Source organism: Aphis gossypii, chromosome 2 (assembly GCF_020184175.1).
Source record: "Aphis gossypii isolate Hap1 chromosome 2, ASM2018417v2, whole genome shotgun sequence".
Lineage (NCBI taxonomy): Eukaryota > Metazoa > Arthropoda > Insecta > Hemiptera > Aphididae > Aphis > Aphis gossypii.
The window spans coordinates 50,056,079-50,075,698 of record NC_065531.1 but is presented as its reverse complement, the minus strand read 5'-3'; the positions used below and the strand labels follow the sequence as shown (position 1 = coordinate 50,075,698).

The 19,620-nt window shown below is 32.1% G+C and overlaps 1 protein-coding gene across 3 annotated transcripts in view; it reads left to right on the top strand.

Annotated features, from left to right (window-relative positions):
- LOC114125166 (paired box protein Pax-6-like) overlaps positions 1–14,243 on the top strand; it is a 46,685-nt gene extending 32,442 nt beyond the window's left edge. For 2 of the 3 annotated variants that reach the window (XM_050199798.1, XM_050199799.1), the window contains 6 exons: positions 2,490–2,868; positions 5,894–6,046; positions 7,746–7,828; positions 11,496–11,818; positions 12,321–12,565; positions 13,516–14,243. In XM_050199798.1, the coding sequence (XP_050055755.1) occupies positions 2,490–2,868; positions 5,894–6,046; positions 7,746–7,828; positions 11,496–11,818; positions 12,321–12,565; positions 13,516–13,601 (1,269 nt within the window). In that variant the 3' untranslated portion in view covers positions 13,602–14,243. The remainder of the gene's footprint in view (positions 1–2,489; positions 2,869–5,893; positions 6,047–7,745; positions 7,829–11,495; positions 11,819–12,320; positions 12,566–13,515) is intronic. The other variant, XM_050199800.1, reaches the window with a different exon arrangement.
- Positions 14,244–19,620: the final 5,377 nt, after the last annotated feature.

Genomic DNA, 19,620 nt, shown 5'->3' with positions numbered 1-19,620 from the left:
TCTCTAGAGCCATATATATATATATATATTATATACGTACGTCTTGTCGAGTATAGTCATATATATTTATATATATATAATATGTACTGCACTACGAAGCCGCCGCCTAAAGGCAGTAAAATGGTGGTCTTTCGTTGTTAATTTTCGCTGAACGCGCGGCCGCCCCTCGCTGCTGGAGCTCGTTACCTCTCCTCATCTACCACCGCCGCCGGATACGCGACCTCGTATATTACACTTGTTATTTAACTGCCGGGCGTATATATACACACATCCCTGCCTGCCGGGTCCGCGTTGTTTTTATCCCGTAGGATTTATGTCTCTGCTGTCACTAGCAATTCACCCCGTGCATATATATATATATGTTATATATAGTAAACGTATACAACCCCCTCTACTACACGACTCTCTACCCCTCCTTCGATTGGTTGTCGCGGCGACACGACGCGCGAGAGCACGCGAAAAAGCGGAGCGGAGAGGAAAGCTCGCGCTCAGACTTACGCAGCCGTTTACGTAACGCAATTACACTTAACGAGTACGACGCGTTTCACGGTCCAAAAACCTTTAGTCTTTCGGGCAGCTCTCTACATATATATTATATATATATATAAATGATAAACCAGTATCATATAGTTATATATATACATATAAACTCGCTATCCTTCTCTCTTCCCTATAGTATATAATATATATATATATATGAGTAATTCCTTTTTTCCCTCTCTTCAACGTTCGGTTGACGGTACATAGCGCCTCCAAGCTCGTCTCTCTGACTAGGGTGTTGCAGCTAGCGTATCCTGTATATACCCCGCCACAGAAGTCGTGTCGTAACCAGATTAGAATTTTCGTCAAACCTGAAGGCTATCACAACGATAGTTCGAGAATTCCACCGTTTTAATTTACTCATGTCGTCGAGTCGACCCGCTCGAGTTGGATGTTATAATATAATACAATAATATTATTATGTTTTACTGAGTATGTAGTAATGCAAGCGGAAATGTCCACGTGTAAACGTAATTTTCGTGTTTATCTCTTGTTGGAGTATATATTATTTTTATTTCCACAATAAAGTATTATCCATATTACAATAGCAGAATTAAAAATGTATATTGTTTATAACAATAATTGGTAACGGGAGTACAAGTTTCAGATGTTTGGAGAATTGTGTAATTAAATTTTTAAAAAATAACAATACGTAATGTAGTAAAATACCAACCTGCTAGGTTAATAATAAGATATATGCATTGCTCTAGTGCATTTTTGGTGTGGAGGTGTGTAGGAAGTGCGCGTATAATAATAAAATGCAGTATTAAAATAATAAAAAAAATAATATAGACAAATAAAAGAACTTTGGTTATCAGCCGAGCTGAAAAACAAACAAAAATTCTCCATCCCCCTTTTCTTTTTAAAAAAAAAACTCGCAATTACCGCACATAAATAAATAGAAAATATTTCAGAGTGTGCGCAACAACCCCGTCGGCCCTATTTTCCTTTTTATTTTTTCTAAACGCTCTCCTTTAGCGTAAAATGTTTGTTTTATTATGTTTGCTCAATGACTTGGCCAGCCAATACTTCATTATACGGCCGCGGCGGCGGCGGTCGATCTCACCCTACGGCCTGTCTCACCGCCGTCGCATTTGTCCAAATTAACACACCGATTTGCGCACGGACAATACACGCGTACTGATTAAAATAAATTTTTTTCCTCCTCCACCGCCACCGCCGCCGTAGCGATTTCTCCAGTCGACCGCTTCTCTTCTTTCTGTACAATCACAACCTATACATACGTATAATAACAAGCGTGTTTAGTGTTTACACGCGATAATCAAAACGTACGCGCGCGTCGAATATAATATGCGACTGCACGTAACACTGAAAATAATAATTGCTCTCGATGACGACGATAATAGTAATAATAATAATAACAATAAGCCAGAACATTGACACGAAAATTAATTTTAAAAACCCGTTTAGTAACAGTTCTAGCTGTTTTGGACGGGTCACGTGTGATTTCTGCAGCGTTCATCAATAGTAACCTGATCATAATATATAATCATGTCACGGGTTACTAAGTAAGTATTTAAATATGGATAACTGATTTAGAAAATCCTAAACAAAAATCTAAAATCACATTCAAGTATTTTATAGAATATATATAAACAAACTTTACTTCCTCTATAGGTTGTATAGTGATATCCCCGACTGCTATTCGGCACAAATAGCCAATTTTCTGGTCAGATTTAAGCCTCACACATCAATTAAAATATAATACTAAACAATAAAATATAATGTTACATTTTAAACCTATTCGAACTTATACAACAATATGATTCGTTTTATGTAGACTTAATTCCTTCAACTTCCAATTAGTCATCCCTTCGTATATTATTAATTCTACGCTCTCTTCCGAAATAATTCTCCATAAGTCGGCTGTAACGAAAAACCAAAGTTGTATATCTCATAATATTATTAATCGCGCATGCGTTTCACAGGTTTCGTCCATCAATCGGGTGCTGAGAAACTTAGCCGCACAAAAGGAACACCAGGCCTCGTCAACACACCAACCTGGTGGCGGAAATGGCCTTGGCGGTGGTGGAGGTATCGGCGGTGGCGGAGGAGCGGCAGAGTCTGTGTACGACAAGCTTCGCATGTTCAACGGGCAAACGGGTTGGCCGTGGTACGCAGCACCACCGCCTCCACCGCCGCCTTCGACTGGCGGGCCACCCGTACACGGCGGCGCGCCGTCACCGCACCATCCAGCACTGGTGGGCTCGGCTGGTCACCATCCGGGAAACCCAGCGGCCGCCTCACTGGCCACGGCCACCTCGGCGTCACTCACTGCCGTGTCCAGAGACGATATACAGAGGAGAGGTGAGTACCGCTGACTATATAAAATCGGTCAATTTTATTTTTATTTTTTTCTATCATATTAAGAAAGATTATGTTTTTTTCATTTTCGTTTGGATTTTGTGCTTTTAAAATAAATGTTTCCAAATTAAATCTAAAGCAAGTATTAATCTTTAGTTAGATATTAAAATGTAGGTGGTATTAACTAGATCACGTTTTTAAAAAGATATTGGTCTACTTTTTCTGTTTGTTTTACCTTTAACCGGGCCACGATTTATGTGATTTCGTATTACTATTTTTATACTATTTTGAATACTAAATATCTAAAAAGTATTAGCCATACGATTAAAATATTTATATGATATTATATATTATATATTAACTGAGGTATGAGAATATGATTATTATTCTACGTTAAAAAAATCATCCTGTATAATAGAGTTTATTAGAGCTTACGAGTTTTTAATCAGTTATTCTTTTCATCTCCTCACCTTCAAAGTCTTAAAAGTACTTCCCCCAATTTCTACCGATGATATTATTTTTATTATAAGTAAAGTTATTATTTTAATTATATCTCAGCGAATAAAACGATGTGATGAATAAACGTTTTTCATAAGTTTGATAAGTTTGCTTATATTTATTATGTATGCATTGTCAAAAAACTTTTGACAAAGTTTTCTCTTCTTTTATCATTGTCATATTAATGCAATAATTTATTGTTTTCGAATAATTTATAAACTAATTTATTAGATACAAAATGTGCAATTGTAGTACTTATTGATTAATTTATATCTAAAACTAATCGAGCTATACAAAATTCACTACGGAATAAACCGATTACAAATTATCAACTCCTATTGTGTTGGACATAACAATTTGTTTATAAAAATACCATTATAGTAACTGTTGAGAAAGACATTTTTCGTAAAATTATTATAATAAACGAAATCTCATTAATTTCAGCAAAAACTTAAAATTATTTTTTCTCAATGTTTCCATCATTGCGTTAGTACGTATATTCAAACTACATATACTTTTTCTTTTTAAGAGCAATTCCACGCTCAATTATATACGCTGCGTTTAACATGGTTTTTTAACACATAAAAGGACAACACACACAGAAGTATAAACCTTTGAAACATATTATACCGTGGCCCCTTCTTTATATAAAATTACTATTTTTTTCCCCGTGAAGTGATTTAGGAGTATAAATATAACACTTTATACTTAAACCGAATTTAAAGCATAACCCTCGAGGTCCACAATAATATATTCTTTATATATAAACATGTATTAAATTATATTTTATCGTTTACCTTCATATTTTATTGCATTTTTTAACCAATAAAATGTAAAACTTTATAATAATAAAATATAATCTCAATAAACAATTCAATTTATAGAAATAAGAGTATTATTATTTATACGTTTATGACTTATTCTCTTCTAGTAAAATATATTTATGTTGTGGTGTTCGGTATTATTTTCAAACAATATATTATAAATTATTATGTAACATTCGTAGCGTCGTTTAGTATGTTTAGTTGCCTATACGAAAAACAGTAACGGCCCGATGATAATAGAATAATTCCGGTATAAAATTCCCAAACGATACACGTTTAGATTTATCAATAAATACAAAATAAAACCTTTCGGTCACGATTCAAAACTTTTATCCTGCAGACTCCAACTCAAATTACGTTTCTATAATCGTAGCCCGTGAACGCGTCTGCGGTAGGTACCTTCAGTTATTCCTGGCCCAAGAAATTTCTCGTGTACTCAAGACCTAAGAATAATAATAACGGCGGTCAATGACTTATCGGACAACATTTTACGAAGTAGCGTACTATATAGTAATGATTTCGCGCTTTACAGCGGTGTTCGTTGTGCAAACGTTTCCGGGCGGAAGAGTCGCGTTATACAGGCACGCCGTCGTGCTCGTCGAAATAATACCTATATAACAATAATAATAATAACATAAAAATGAAGTTTGGCCACGGGCCGATTCTATTGTTTTCGCGAGATCGGTGCGGCAGCCACGGCGGGCCACCCTCGTCGCAGACCGATCGAAATCCGGTTACGCGCGCCGGCCGCCGATTTTCCGGGAACGGCGAGGGAGCCCGCACCGCCGCCACCGGCTATACCCGCCAAACCACCACCGTCGTTCGTCCCTCTTCTGCAACGGTGCAACGTACCCGCCGACTGCACCAGCTGCGGCGCCCTATCGCCGTCGCCGCAACGGGACCGTGGAGGGGAGGGTGGGCAGTCCTTCCGGACCGGCGCGCAACCGCCACCGCCGACTGCCGACCCGCCGTCGGTCCCCTCGAGAGTTCCGATAGGCCCGCGCCGGACCGCCCTCCACCGTCCCTTCGACCAAGGCAGCCGCGAGGGTTATTTCACGCTACTCGCGCACGCGCAGCCGAGCGGTTACACGTGTGCCCGCACCCTTGTCAAACACACACACACGCACACAACCGATTGATCGCATCGCCTGCCCGCCCGCCCTGCCGCGTGTGTATACCTATATATTATTATAATTATGTACCCTCCGCTGGCGGATCGCGCGAGACCCGATCAAAATTGAAAGCGGAACGAAACGGCTATAAAACCCGTGTAAAGGCATCACCTACCATATATATATATTATTATTATTATTATAATGCATATACACACAAAACGATAATATTACATCGTAATAACATAACAGGCGTTATATTATATTATATTATTATTACGGTTTGCGGGGCGACAATATTATAGCATAAGTATTAAGTATATTGCTTTGGCGCACTGACGGCGGGATCAGTGTTTTCTCGATATTGTATATTATAATATATAATCGTCTTACTGCGACGGCCCAAATTCACTTTAATATAATATTATAATGCACAGAGATCCGACAAAGTTTCCCTTGCGAACGATCGAAATCCTGCACGAAATTTCTCATGACATATGAATAGGAATAATATAAATATAAATTATTGATACATCTATACTCTATTAGAAACATCATTCATTCCGTTCATCAATTCGAATTGGCGTGTTTCAGCTGCTGAATTGGCACCGGAGAGCACGTCCGATGGCAACTCGGAGCACAATTCGTCGGCGGACGACGATTCGCAACTAAGACTTAGACTGAAAAGGAAACTGCAAAGAAACAGGACTAGTTTCACCAACGACCAAATAGACAGCTTAGAAAAAGGTTAGTTATAGGTGGTCAACATGCGTGTAAAACACCGAAATCGTATATCACATAGATACTTATATATTATTCCAATTGCGAGGCAGAATATATCTGAGATTTGAATTTTAAAAGACGAAATAAATTTCACTTTCTGAAATCTATGTCAATTTCTCAACGACTTACTAATATTAATTGTTATTATTATTTTATTTTTTTTGCCATACCTAGCTATAATATCATAACTCTGAAGTCCGATTTAGGAATTTTCGTTTAAAATATTCAATATTTATTTTTGACTTTAGGGATCTGTACACTCGGTATAAATATACATCACACTGTAATTCCAACGTGTAACATACCTGCCAATCGATAGTATTATAATATTCATTAAATATTTGTCTGAGATTTTATTTTCTCGTTGTTTATAATATTAATTTACCTACGTCGATCTATAATATTATGCAAGTAGACTATAGAGTTGTTGTTATTGTTGTTGTCAATAACAGTCAATTTGATCGCTATACTGTTAATTATTCGTAAGCTCTTCACATTATTTCTCAACCAATATTAGTCAACCAAACTAACAGTGTTAACACTTTGTTGTATTCCTTATTAATTTCAATCTGTAATGTTTAAACTATATTGTAATGCTACATGTTTTAAGCTTTGTTCAGCACTGAATCAATAATATAATTTTGATACTGCGAATGTATTAATAGCTTTGAGTTAATAATAAATTATCAAACGACTTAATTTAAAATACTTTAAAGTAAGACTAAAAAACTTTAGTATGTAGTGAAAATTTGAGATATGTATGCAAAAAAATAAAAATGTTATTTAAAGTAGACATAAGTCAAACTTTTGTTTACCTATATTATTAATATCTTAAGGCATACATCGTATTTAGTGAATAGTTTGTACGATAAATATTATCGATTGTAATATATTATAACTTAAAGAATTTGGATGACATTAAATATAAATATTATATAATATAATCATAATCACAATAATCTATTCAGTAACACAAAATTCCATTTTAAGATGTTTAATTTATACAATATAATATAGTAATATAATAATATATTATTTAGGTTTTATTAAATTCATTGTTATCGTCAATATAGGTAATTATCTGACTAAATTCTTGATTTCCAGTTTCATTAAAAATCATTTTAACTATTGATAGTCTCTAATCTTATTTGGCAGACCTCTAAGTTAAATGTTTCAAATTTATTTTTTTCGAAGTATATATATATATATATACTTTTACTAATTATATTGAAATAAAGAATACTTTTTTACCTAAACTTCAGCTGTATCTAATACTAAAGACTAATTGAAATATCCACTCTTAAATTATCTCTATTTACATTATTTCAGAACCCATTTAATTTTAATGATTTTAACTTTTAATAGCTTAGTCTATATTTATAGATATTATAGTGGTAACTTAATGCCATATTTAACTTATTTCATAACAAATATATAAAAAAAATTCTACAAAAAGTTTATTTAGGTACTTTATACGAGTTCTGAATGAGTATATGTGCTGAGTTATGCACTTCATAAGTACAAATATAAAGTTCCAACCGAAGTACCTAAACTCATGATTCATCTAGAAGTATCTAGAACATGTTTTAACTTTTGATCATAGCTCATCTAATGTTCCTGCTCTATGTGTATTGAAAAATAATCAATTTTATTATGTTTTCAGAATTTGAAAGAACACATTATCCGGACGTTTTTGCCAGAGAAAGGCTGGCGGATAACATATCTCTTCCGGAAGCCAGAATTCAGGTAATAATAATCTCACGTTTATATATGTTTGTATATACCACAGTGTCTCGCTATAATACTATAGTTACATATTATTATTAAGACAAAACATAAATGTAACTTTATAATATTATATAGTTACTAATATAAGTACATCTATAACATTATTCAGTCGAGTCTCGATAACTCGAATTTTTTTTCGTCCCTATGGAACTCCTATACACTCAATTCAATATTTATAACTCGAAAAATACATAAACCGAATTAATTTTTATGTCCCTTGAAATTCGAGTTATTGAGACTCGACTGTATTACATAATAATTAATAATAATATACATTAGACTTTGAAACGATTTTATTATTCGGTATAATGCATTCGTCATCGACGGAAATTTGTGTGTAATACTATTATACGCTGTACACATTGTTATACTATGATTCGCAATGGCGGGGAACGAGTTAGTGAAAATATTATTCGTGGTGAGGATTTTCATGCTAGCGACAATGAAAACCACGGGCAATAGGGTGCGAGGTATTGATTTTGAAAAGGGGGGCAACTTCCACACCAGAGTATTGTGTTTGTCCATGTGTACGGGTATGTGCTCTTGCGGTTGGCTGCCGCCAGTCGCCTGTGCACCACGTATATTATATTATATTATATGCGAATAACTGGCATTCCGGTGTCGGCACGGCGTAGGCGTGAGATGAATTTTCATCCCTTTATATAAAATAAAAACAGCCTTTTTCCCTCTTTTCCGGGGTAAAGCGACATGTGTGTAACAAGACGTTCCGTATAAAAAGAAAACTTCAAAAACTGTTTGAACATATATATTACCTACCTCTATAAACATAATAAAATAACAAAATATTTATGCAATATAGGCAATATAGCAACGGGTCAGTTTCATCGATTTGCGCCAAATAGTACCTACCATTTTAATACGATGATAAACGCGGAAAACATCTTCTACAAATCACCTTCTTTCCCCCCTTCACTAACACTACTATGCACGCGCGCACACACACTCACACCGGCAATTAAGTTACGACACGAGGACGGGCGTATACATAGGCCAATTTGATTTTATTAGCGACGGGTATATTATACTCGTATATACAATATATATTATTATTATATTTATATACGTGCGTTTATATATATACCGTGAAAATAATCTGTTTGTGCCGAGCAATTGGGGACAGTTCAATTACTGAGAACGTGCACTCGTCCCCTCAGCCACCACAGCAATATAATATATATATATATACTTATTACATGCACACTATAGCTGTAATATACCTACTATATACACGTATTATAGCCGTATACGCAACAGCAGTCCCACGATCGCCACCAGTTAGAAAATTGTCCTCTTCGCTGCCGGACATCAGGGGGAGAAAAAAAGAAAGAAAAAAAAAAGTAGACTGATTAATCGCGGACCGCCCTCACTGCAACGATAATAAAAACCCATATGTGTCAGTGAGCGCTTGCGCTCGTGAGTGTGTGTGTGTGTGTGCGTGTATGTGTGTACAAGCTCGTGTACTAGGGGGTGGACATAAATTTAACGAGCACAAAGGGACCGCCGGTTTTTAACTTCCCTCGTGCCGACGATAAATTCAACGCCCGTCGTGCGCAACGAGCCTGTTGAACATTTTCGGTATAGGTAGGTAACATTAATAATAATACAAACGACGAAGAAAAATAAAGTAATTGAAGATACGACAAAATAGGTAGATACTCATTACGTTTGTCGTACAACAATATAATGATCCATGTCAAATTTTACTCGCTCCTAGTCCAATTAAGTCTCCGAAGACCATAATATTATATTTACACTTTTATATTCGATTATAATTATTATGCTCACTGTTTATAATACCACAACACTCATTATTTTAATATTTTCGTAATTATTAATTGATAAAATGGTCGTGTTATTTTGTTATTAGTTACACCCGATATAGTTATATGCATATACCGCTGTGTTTATATTATTTAAATTATAGTTAACAGAACTGTATGGGATACCAAAGTTTGCTCCGACCCTTGTATGTTGCATTAAGTAAATATAAGCATATTTAAAAGTGTATATTATACAGTAGTAGATATGAAACGCTCTTGCAAGTATATAGAGCATATAAGTATAAATCAGGCGCAATGTGTTCCGAAATACTTAACCATATCCGGAATAGTTTATGTACATTAACTTTGAAATTAAATATCCATTATATTGCAAACTCGTCAAACTTTCAACAGGGTAGGTACATAATATAGGCGATGTATAGTAGATACATACACGTGCATACGGTTGTGTACTTATTAATACATAACTAGAGTAAAATTCAATTACATAATATAGGGTTCTCGTGTTTATGTTAATACATCTAAATATATTAGATTAGGTACAATAAAAACTCAAATTTCAATAACTCGAATTTCAACTTAAATGCGGAATAAAAATAAATTTTACTTATATATTTATCGATTTATATATCTCAAATAAAACGTATATAATTTCTTAAGACACGAAAACCGTTAATTTTGAATAACGTACCGAAACCGCAATATAACATTATTAACGCTCCAGTCTCTGTAACTTACATAAATACTACATATTATCTTACCTACATACTTATATATACAATATACACATAAATATATTACCAATTTATCATATTTTATGTTAGTTATCGTTTTATAAAATATGTATAAAATATACTACCCTTATGACCAATGACAATATTATTACAATCGTATAGTGCAAAAGGACGTGAGTAGAAAAAATATCGTTGATGACATCTCCCTCCCGCGATATAATTGTTTTTATTATATTATTTATACAAATGATACGCATGGTACCTCTTATATCTCTGTACATCTGTGGGTGGTATACTAGCTGGCGCAAAAGATATTATATACTGTAAGGGGCGTTCGTCCGCAACATTAGCGGAATTGAATATTATGTAGGGCAACCGATCATTAGCTAAATTAGAAACATACACACGAAACCCACCACCGTCTCTATAATAATAATAATAATATGCTCGTCGTAGTTTTCACGGACCGGTGCGCTCGGTGAATGGTCGCACACAGTCGAAACAGAATCCGTCGATACATATATTGTACGGGGCGCGCGCGCTATACATACATTCGTAATAAATCCTAATGGAAACATAAACGATCCGATCCCCACGCGCAGAAAAAAGAACCCGAAACATATGTATACACGACAGACATATATCATCCGAAAAAAAAATAGATAGAATATAGAAAGAATAACGCATGTACCGCGGTGGCCAAGACGCGTATACTGCACATATATCACATCATGGATGTGGATGCCATGATGATGGTTTATCGCGTCGACTATTAACCTAATGAAACTTATACCATATTATTGATGTACAAATCATTTATTTTTCGGAATCGATTCAACCCTATAAATGGCTAAGTACATTCGTGTATAGAAATCGTTGCGAACGAGCGGCGTACACGAAAAGGGGAACAGCAGTGTGTATAGTTACGTCATTGCCAAGCACTATAATATATGATATTAAACGTTTGAACATTACAAGTTGATGTACAATATAATGTGTTTAGATGTACTAACGATTACGTTTTCCTAATGGTAAACAAAATACCCATCGCAGAATAAACTAAAATCTTTGATTGCATTTTTCACGCAGGTGTGGTTTAGCAATCGTCGAGCAAAATGGCGGCGAGAAGAAAAATTGAGAAACCAGCGCAGGGGTGGAGGTGGCGGAGGTGGTGGAGGTGGAGGTGGAGGACTCGACCAGCAAAACGGTACGCCAGCTGCTCTTTCTTCGTCTTCCGCGTCCGTAAGTCCGCCGGCCGGCGCTACGTCAAACGCGGTCGGTGGTGGCGGCAACGGCGGCGCGGGTGGCGGTGGTCACAACAACCGACTGGCGTCGATCCAAGCGGCTGGTTTCAACCACATGTACCAGTCCATCTCGCAACCAATCGCCACCATGCCCACCGACAATTACGGGTAAGTCTTAATTACTTTATTATCGTATTTACTTACAAGTCTTAGCGGAAATAATACCTTTATTGATTTAAAGTGACCCGTCGTTCGAAATACATCGAAATCGTGCGAATCGCGTCAAGTTTTCGATAGAAACAAAAAATTGTTTTTTTTTTTTCAATTTAGTGACTTAAAACTGGGGCATGGGGTTCGCGTAATAGACTTTTGCGGCTCGCAGCTTATTGTAATATTTTTTTACAAAAAATACGACCTTTTTTTTAGATTTTGGCTCTTCCATATATCTATTAATATATTTGGTGTGGTTCACGAGTCTCTTCTCGCTAACCACTCCTGCTATACATTATATGTACGATTTGGCGGGATTTTAAGAGGGTGTCAAAATAAAAAGAACGACACGTTATTGAACATCATAATATAATATTATGTTGATATTATGGGTCTCATAACTTGACGCTGTACTATATTGCGGCGATTCTCACGGGTCATTCGACGTTTTATTTTTCAGTTCCATGTCGAGCATGGTGTCCGGCGGCCATCATCACCATCACCACCATCATCCAGCCAGCTCGTATCCGTACATGTTCCATCATCCGCCACCGGACTCGCTGTACAATCATCCAGTGTCGTCGTCACCACGTGTCCCTTGCCAGCCCGCTCCCGCGCACTCGGTCAACGCCAATACTCATCCGGCGGCGTATCCCACTTCTACTCATCACGCGTCTAACACGTCACCCGGCGCCACGGGCACAGGTAAAATTTTTTTACAATTTTTATTATTATTATTACTATTATCGCTGATGGATGAAACACGACAACGACGTGTTCGACTCGATTTTTATAATATTATTATATACTACATATGGTATTATCCGTGACAAATGAAATAATGGCAATAGGTTTACCCTCTGTTCTATACTCCAGTAAATATTAACTAAACACACATTCGTTTAGGTGGTTTGACCGAGTAAAAAAATACGCGTCTAAAATTATATTCAGTTATAAACAACTATTTTCTTTTACATAATCAATGGAACTCAAAACAAATTCTTGTGTTTTGGCTTCGGAGTATTTAGGCGAGTAAATTTCAAGACCATGAATGCGATAGACTTGGCTTATTGTGACTTACGATTAGTACGACTTACACGCACAAATAAAATATTTGATAGATATATAGATAGATAGACATGAACTATATAGGTCAAAGTTATAGTGTTTTCCACTATTAATGAAAAAAAAGAGTTTGTTGCACGTAGTATGAAGACGTAAGGGCTGTGTTGACTGTAAAAACGCCTAATAAAATTCTGCATGGTCGAGCAAGTTTAATTTCACATATCTTAGAGTGGAAAACACGCGAGTAACATAATCAAACAATTTAAGCCACCAGCACATGAAAATTAGTCGAGGCATAATAGTGTAAAATAATATACGCGTGATAAACCAATGTGTACGCTTCAACAAAGTCAGCAGGTTAACACTTACTATGGTCTATATGTGGTACCTAATAACATTGTAATACCTACGTTTAAAATTGTGTAGTTTCCACTGAGATAGATAAGAATATTCTTATCTATCTCAGTGGTAGTTTCTCACCTGTACAAAATGAAGTGTGTTCTACAAAAATTTTCTCGATTTATTCTAAACTTATTATATATATTTTTTATACTGAGTTTTTTCACATGGTAGTAATTGCGTGTTTACAGGCGTAATATCTGCAGGAGTATCGGTACCGGTTCAAATACCATTGAGCCAAGCGCCGGAACACACATACTGGTCGAGATTACAGTAAACGGATGGCGTTTACCGCTGACAAGATTTAAATTATGTACATTGCGACGAATGTTCTGAGTGATCTAATTTTTATTTTAATAAATGCAAAAGATTTTTACTTGATGTTTGTACCAATGTAGGTACGTACATATTATACATATATATTATAAATATTATATTATATTGTAAGATATTAAAATATTATGTAATAATATTGATATTGTATAAATAAATTGTTCATTATAAACTTATATTATAACCGCATTAATAGTTTAATACTATACAGAACAAAATATGAATTTATGTATATATAAATAAAAATTATATATACATATTAATAGACTCGTAGAGAGATATTTAGTCGTCAAATTTTAATTTTGATTCTATTACAGTTTTTTTATACTTTGTTTTAATTTCTCGTGTAGTCTTACTGTGTAAAAATATTGGAGTTTCGAATATCTCTAATAATAATATGTTATTTTTACGATAAATAGATTCTATAGTAGCTAATAAAGTGATCGAATTTTTCTTTTCTTTTTTTTTTTACTTGTACATTATACAATCTATATCGCAACATGATCTTGCGATTGTTTACAAAAAATTTGTAAAAACCATATTATCAATAAATGAAATCATAAATAAATATTGTAAAACCTATGAATTTTGTTTATAAACCTATATTTACCTACATAATAATCATTATAAGTTTGCAGTACGCATCCATCCCATCCATATCCTTTTTAAAATACAGTACAGTGATGAACTCTTTGTAGAAGGTGTTTATTTTTATAAGTAAATATTTCTGTACAGATTTTATGCGGTTGTTAGGTTAGAGAAAACTAAAATATAACTATGAGTTATTTCGTTGATTCCATTTGGAATCATTGCTTTTATTATTGAGTATCAGAAGAGTTTTACTAATAATATTTAGAACATAAAGTTATTATTTATAAAGTAATTAGTGTCCACTATGACTAGTATTCAATATTTCAATTATAACTATAGGTATACCTGCAACCCACTAAATCAAAATAAATATATTGATATGATTGTAAGAATCGACGACTGTAACTCGCATAAGTCCCTCGGGATTTTATAAAGGCCAGAAAGTTTTTTATTTTTAATCGCTATCTAGCAAATACGAAAAAATATACGGTAAAATAGCATTAACATGATTTTGTTTTTGTGCTTTTATAGGTTCCAGCTTTGTCGTTGTAAGGAAATTATATTAATATCTTCATACTATAGCATACAGCTGGTGGCTCCTGGCCTATCCCCCCTTTTTTTTAGTTATTCATTTTTTTCCATTTCAAATTTTTGGCATTTTTAAAGTACATAATTAGGTTTATATTATATTCTATACATACAAAGATATTTATAAATTAAAAATCATTCGTTTGAATTTAATTTATTAAAATCTATTTATAATATATTATTATAAAGCTTTTGCGTAATTCTTAGAAATTTAAAATTTAAAATGCTTGTTATATTTAATCTAGTACCTTATATTTAAAAAATGTTAATTAATAATTATTGTAAATTAAATTTCATCATGACTTCAAATATTAAAAATATATTATTATTATGGACTTATCGTCAATAATACATATAGTTAAATAATACAAAAGTTATTCGATAAAGTTTTGTATAGGTAGATACATCAACATCTAAAAAATTTAATCTTTTATCTATTTAAAAATGTACAGAAAAAAGAGTGATTCTTATTAGAAAAACAGAAATTATTAGTGCCGTTAAAGAATACTCTTTAAATAGTATTTACAATTTAAGACTCTATTTAAAAATATAATTTATACATACTTCAAAACTCTAAAATTACTAAATTAAAATAAAAATAAATAAACTATTAAAGGAAACAAAGTAGGTGAGCATGCTTTTATAATATATATCGTAAAAAAATAATGATTTTCAATAAAACACGTCACACAGTGTTGATTACGAAGTTTCATTATGGTATGTAATAACTAAAATAAGCTTTAAAATTTACAAGTAAAAACAATATTATACATAAATAATTATAAATTCATAACATCTATCCGTATATTTGTTGTTTTAAGATTATATTTAGGTATACTTCTACACTAAAACGTTGATTTAACACCTAATCTTACATAAACAAATTTAAACTTTAACAAGTTTCCTGTTTACTTGTTATTTCGTTGAAATATTGCAGATAGGTGCAGGTATCTTTATTAAAGTTTCGCATGGATAAATTAATGAAATAATGCAAACTCAGTAAGTAGGTATTGATAACTTTTCGCAATAACTGGTTTTTGATGACGGATACTTATTGATTTCACGATGTGAAGAATCAGGATTTTCAACTTTGTATACGTACATGGTAAATACAGTGGTATGAAAAATTTAAAGACACAGTCTAATATATTCAAAAATATATACATAAAAAAATTAATTTGAATAAATTCATTACTATTGAAGGAAAGCATATGGGAATGAATATTTTGTTTGATCATTACTACCTATATCGTCTATACGCGATAAGCGAATATAGGAACAATGTCTGCAGTATAACACTAATAATAGAAAATCGGTAAATTTACAGGTACGTCTGAACTGTATTTAGTAGATAAATAATGACGTTATTACAAAAAAAGTTTTTATCCGATTGGAAGACAAAATCAAAAAAAAAAAAACGAAATCAAAAGCTATATACGAAACGAGAATTTTAAACGCGAGCGCGCAGAAGAGAGCGGCTAAAAGATAGCGACTAATGAAAAAAACGTGAATAGATACGGCGAAAAGAGCTGAAGCGGGGCACAAGAGGGATATTCCATAGGAAATAACTCAGTGTATGTACCCATATTAATATATATGTATTATATATATAGATGCAGAAAAGAGATAACATAATAGTAAGCGGTGTATATGGTTACTATTCGAGGTAGAGTGTAGAAATACGCAAAACTGTAAAAGAGATTGTGGAGGGGGAGAGTTGCAATAGTAAAGAATGAGAGGGAAATAATAAAAACAAAAAAGGGGCAGTGTGTACGTTTATAATAATAATAATAATAATAATAATAATATGTATAACCGACCAATGGATATATTTATATATGTATATACATTATTTTATGTATGGCGGGGGCAGAAAAATTTAAATATTTTCTTTTTTATTGAACCGTATATACATATTATTATTGTTGTGCTGAGAAGAGATGCCATTGTGTTGAACCGCCGTTTGAAAACAACAAAACAATACATTACATCTAAGTATATACATAATATACTGTATACAGTATATTAGTAAATGTATGTATAGTGTGTTGAACAACAATAATATTGCGTATAGTGTATTAGAACAATGTTTTATACTAAATACCGCGACGTACGTACGAAGGTACGCGTAGAAAAATCGAATCAAAGTGATTTTACATATTTTATAAACATTAAAGACGTTATTACTATAATGACGACGGAATACCATACATAATAATAATAATGCGTATGGTAAAACTAAGCATTGTTTCGTTTTTTTATACATATTTATTATTATAATATTTTAAAATAATAAATTACAACTTATCGACATAATATTTGTTCAAATCGTCTTTGATTTCTAATATTTACAGATTTTATATTCGTCCACAACGCTATGTAATATAAAAGAGGTATAGACAGGTTGGTCCCGCGCTGAGTCTGCTGTACTTTGGATTTAAATCTAGTGTTAAATTTGAATCCAATAATGTATATCATCGTGTACGAAAAAATGATTCTGAGCAGAGATGAACTGTCAACATATATCGCCAAATGTGTTTTGTGGTATGTTTTTTTTTATGTATATAGCTTTTAAAGTCATTTATTTTATTACTATAGTACCTATTACAATATTGGCTGATTTGATTTTTCCCTGAAACATTGAATTTATTAATATATTATTATATTATTAATATTTGATTATTATAATGACATGTATTTTTACCATATTATATTATATTTATTAAATCATAACTTAATCTTAAAATTAATCCATACACATATTTTGATAAATATATTGCGTATACTAAAATTCATAATATTTATAAAAGTCCCTCAAATAATATTTCTAAATTATAACAAAATATATATAATTTTATTGTATTATATATAGGTATAAAAGTTTAATATATATATAAAATAAAATGGTGTTGCTATATTTTTTAGATTTCTTAGTTCTATTATGAGCTACCTTAATAAAAACATCAACTATAAACAATTTGGAAATTTTATAAAACTTTTACTACAAAAAATTTGTAATTTGTAATTTTTGTGATTTTAACGAATTATGTAAAAATTTGAAATTCAAATGTATATAAAATAAATTTGAGCATAGTAAATAACGAAATTATAACAAAGCGTATATCAAACGTTCGTCATAACACAACGTGTCTCATTGTTTAGCTTAGCATTAACAGATTATACAGTCTAACAATTTTTTATTGACATTTATTGAAAAAAAAATGTCTCATTCCTATCTATAAATAGTTCAAAAAAAGTTAGCATGTTTTGAAAGTTATATCATCCATAGAAAGTGATAATACAAACATTTTGTGAAAATGTAATGTATCTAAGGTTATTGGCTTTTGAATTACAAGAAAATAAATAAACTGATGTGGTCGAAAACTGGTTTAATGTAAAAAAAATAATTTCCTATTATTTTTTCTTGATTTTCCCGATCATTAAATAATATATTAGAACATTTTTACTTTTGACCCTCCCCTCTAGTACCGAATAGATTTTATTTTCTACCAGAAATCACCTCAAAATTAAAAATCAAACTATTAAATATAAAATGCCAAGTTACTATAATTATACATGTTTAACTGGTTATGTAAATATAAATTAATTCAAGTATGAGCTGCATATATATAACTGTATAATGTAAATGTTAATAGCTTAAAAGTTAAAAAAATAAAAAAAAATGTTAGCTGTTAAATAGTGTCGATATTCTTATTTGCTTTTAAGTAGGTAATTATTATGTCTTCGGTTTTTTTAGCTTCGCAATTTTATCAATTATTTATATTCAAAGTTATTAAATCAATGATGATTCATTCTAATTATTTTTACTTAAATAATTGAGAATGTTTTAAAGACAACAATAATATTTATTAAATTAAAGTACAATTAATTACAATTACTGAATTGCTGCAGCACTGTATAGTGTATACTATATAGTATATACGTTATGATTTATTAATATATTGGGTGTATTGAATATATTATCTAAGTTTAAATTAATAATAATGAGTATTGAATAATGACCACTCATCTATTCCATAATAGACAATAATTATTACTATAATACTCAAATACGTAATAAATAATAATAATAGTTCATAGAAATTTGATAATTGATAAATTTTAATGGAATTAAAAAATCTACGGATGTATTATTTTATTTTAAATTTAGTACGACCTCGCAGGTGTAATATTTATTAAAAATTATAGTTATAATTCAACTAGCTGTCCCAATGTACTCAAAATTGACAACTTTATGTCTCTATTTGTGATTCAACATCGTTTTATTTAATATTCGAGGTACTTATTGATATTCTGCAAAACTTAAAAAAAAAAGTGTATGTAATAATTTATATTAGAATAATGAAATGCGTATTATTTAACAATAAATTAAAAATATTAATTTATTACCAAGTGGTTGAAAATAGTCAGCCATTTATTATTTATACCTACTTGTCTATAATGGCGAGTTTATTGTTTACATGGATACCTCCTGTCAGTCAGAATAACAATACGAGGATTATAATATAATATTATATACATCGATTAAAAATTAATAATTTACTAAAATTAAATTATGTTTATTAAAAATTTATAATATTGGAACTTTATTTTTGTAGATGTTAGATTAAAACAATTTTATCCTTTCATCGCTTTGCAGTCTATACATAATATAAAAATGATTATATTTTATAATATGCTGTATAATATTATATACCATGTACCAAATGCTAATTGTCAATAAGTATTATTTGTTCTTTTTAATTAAAATTAAATAAATACAT